The sequence below is a fragment of the Delphinapterus leucas genome, chromosome 3 (genome assembly GCF_059928025.1).
Source record: "Delphinapterus leucas isolate spDelLeu-1000000601 "Yukka" chromosome 3, BTC_Dleu_Yukka2, whole genome shotgun sequence".
NCBI classification, from domain to species: domain Eukaryota; kingdom Metazoa; phylum Chordata; class Mammalia; order Artiodactyla; family Monodontidae; genus Delphinapterus; species Delphinapterus leucas.
The window spans coordinates 43,290,131-43,293,318 of record NC_143131.1 but is presented as its reverse complement, the minus strand read 5'-3'; the positions used below and the strand labels follow the sequence as shown (position 1 = coordinate 43,293,318).

Below are 3,188 nucleotides of genomic sequence, written 5' to 3'. Positions count from 1 at the left end.
AACACACCATTGTAAAGTAATTATACTCCAATAAAGATGTTAAAAAACAAAACAAAACAAAAAAACTCCTTGCAAATATGGTCCTAATTTTGTGAAGAGTGATACATGTATTTACGTGCAAGAGGAGATTGAAGTAGGAATTAAAAGTAGCTATCTCATGGTCGTAGAAGAATATTAGTGGTTTTTTTTTCCTTTTTTTTTTTTACCATTTCTATCCCCAACCTACAACCACAAGCATTTATACTTTAGAGTAGTATTTAAAGTAAGGAATGGTGAAGATTAGTTGAAAATGTTATCAACCAATAAATGGTTTTTATTTTTGATAATATTTGATCTATTTTCCAAATCAAAAAATGGCTGTGTATTACTTTAAAATTTGTCTTAGAAAAAATAAATGTTAATTGAATGATGTGTTTATTTTAATTATAATTTTTAAACATTTCCTATCAGTGGCTCCTGGTGGTAAGAATTTCACTTTCTGAGCTTTCTCAGAAGATCTCATCTAGAGTAAGATCAAGGCCACATGAGAGGGGTTTTTGTGTTTGTTTCTCAAAGCACTAGTTTGTGTTCACGCTATTCTGTCCAGCAACAGGAAAGAATAATGTGGGACAAATGGTATCTCAGTTCTAATCATATTAGTAGATGCAATCCCATTAATTACCATTAACTTTGTTATGTAGCAGAGGTGGTCTGTAATATTCACTTTGTCAAACAAAATTTGTGATCCTAGAGTTGCATGCACAAACATCACTGCATGGGCCATAACCTCATATGAACATGAAGCTTCAAAATCCTTTCAATTTAATTAGACCGTAAACAAACATCTCTGTTTTCAAAACCACTTGCATAACTGTCCGATTTATTTTTCTGTTGTTTCATATCTCTCGTTTTTGCATGTGAACTACGAATAAAGCACCATAGAGGAGTTCATCAGTATTGTCAGCAACCAGTAGCTACCCTGGTGTCTTCCACACCCAAATTCCTCTTCTATTCATAGCACTGTCCTCAGCCTCACATGGGGTATGGGGTAAAAGCAGCTACTTCCTCAAAGAAATATTTCATATGTACAGAATGAGATAGCAAATCTTTGGAATGTCACAGGCCAGCTGTTGAACACAATATTCCTAATCACCAGTGTGTCAGGCGCTCCCTTGGGCCAAAGCAGCAGTTGGGGGAGATAGAAGCAGCCCCTGTGCTGTAAAAACTCAGACTCCCTTGTAAGCTCCGGCCTCCGAACTTCCACTGCCTGCCAGGCTATTTAAAGCAAAGGATTATGCAGTGAGAACAGATGCAGTACATTTTGCCATCTTCCGAAATCTAAAATTTTAAGTAACATTTAAAAAGCATAGTTTAAAATTTTTTGAATTCAATAATTGTACTTTTTAAAGTGGCTTCCTAAACTCAATTTATGAGTATGAGTTAATACATCTTAATGTTTCATAAATAGCCACAGAACATACGCTGTGCTTTAGAAAACACTGCAGATAAGATCCAGTTTAGCTTAAAAAAAAAAGAGGTACGTATTTGGAACTTTTAAAAATCAGATTTATATCTGAAAATTCCAACGTAAGTTTAAGGCAGTAACAAATGTAGTGAATCATAAATATATTTCAGACCCAGTTTTCAAATACTGTATTTTAACCTTCAGACTCTATGTTTACAAAGCTCCACTCCACTGTAATAAAATATACTGAAAAGAAAAGCTTATCAAGTGAAGGGGATCACAGCTCTTTTCAGCAATATAAACAGTTTTCATAAAATGGATAAGAATTTCTTAAATTAGTGTGGCTCTTTTGCCATCAATTGTTAAAAATGCAGCTTCTCTGGCATTGTTGGAGTAACGAAGAAATAATTCTGAGTCGTCTCTGCTATCAGACTATGGTCTCCTAAACTGTTCATGTTTCTCAGGTGTAAGAATAGCAACAACTTGAGCTGTAGGAACATATTTAATAATTTTCCTTTCTGAGTAAAAGTAACAAAGACAACCTCAATATACCAGGAACTATGTCTATATTTTTAATCTTCATAAAAATCATTTCAAACGTAGGCAATACACACATTCTCGTGATACCATGGGCTGAACCAGAATCTTCCTCGTGCTGTATGAACAGGCACCGATAAGATTTCACTTGGTCCCAACTGAATCCTTCACTTCCACCACCAGAATTCCGTCGTGACAGAGGATGGCAGACAAATCTTTGGTTTCAGTGCCGTCGGGCAGTTTATACTGTCGGGTGAAGCTTCTTGAGATAAAACCGTGCTCGTCCATTCTGGTTCCATGTTGAGCCTTAATCAGCAGCCAGCCTTCGAAGGTCTGAATGATGATATCTTCGGGTTGGAACTGGACCACGTCCAGCAGGACCTGGAAGCGGGATTCGTCTCTCTGGGGCGGCATCTCTACGGTGTCCACGGGGGCAGGCTGGGCCACCCTGGCTTTCCCCAGGTCCACGGTGGTTGGCCCGGGCAGTTCATATAAAGCGTGATCCAGCCTGCAGTCTTCCAGACCTCGAGCTTCAAACTCCTCCTCGTATCGCACTGGAGTCTCTATGAGATGCCTCAAGATGATTTTTGCCATAGTGGAGGCAAAGCCAGCATCGAACGCCTTCCACCCCGGCTACGTTGTCCGTGTTGAACCCTCGCAGTTGCCTACTGACTAGAGGATCTGTTGGAGCCGCTCTTCGCTTGTAACCCTGCGCAGACGCAACCCTTTAATTAGGCCTGAATCACAGCGCCGCACACTCCCTCTTGTCTTTTCACTCCTGCTGACAATGAACGGCTATTTATAGGGCATGTTTCGAAGTTGCTTTTAGCACACAGCCTGCTCGAGCTGCCGATCAAGGATTGCCCTTACATTCTCAGTTATCCCTGGCAAGTGTGTCTGCCTTGCTTACCGCCAGAGAAAAAGAGAATCAGAAACTGTTTGAGAAATATCTGAGGGAGTGCTCCGTCCTTGTGAACTACAGTGATCTAGCGGATCAGAACAGCCCAGAGATGTGCACTCGTCTTATGATATGAGCTAAAACTGCATTAATCCTAGTCTCCAAGTGCAAAGCTGGGGGGAGGTGAATTTAGCTGTAATTGATTAGGAATTAAGATACACAGGCACACACATTCAAATATCAAACATTCAACAAACCCTCAGCCCTCTGTCCTATATATTTACTTTCACTTCATCCTTTAATCTTTTA

General features: G+C 39.6%; 1 protein-coding gene across 1 annotated transcript; it reads right to left on the bottom strand.

The window, feature by feature from the left end:
* Positions 1-429: 429 nt before the first annotated feature.
* On the bottom strand, positions 430-2,768 carry HSPB3 (heat shock protein family B (small) member 3). Its single transcript, XM_089908849.1, has one exon. It carries the CDS (start codon positions 2,573-2,575, stop codon positions 2,126-2,128), a length of 450 nt encoding a protein of 149 aa, XP_089764975.1. The 5' UTR covers positions 2,576-2,768; the 3' UTR covers positions 430-2,125.
* Between the last annotated feature and the right edge of the window lie 420 nt (positions 2,769-3,188).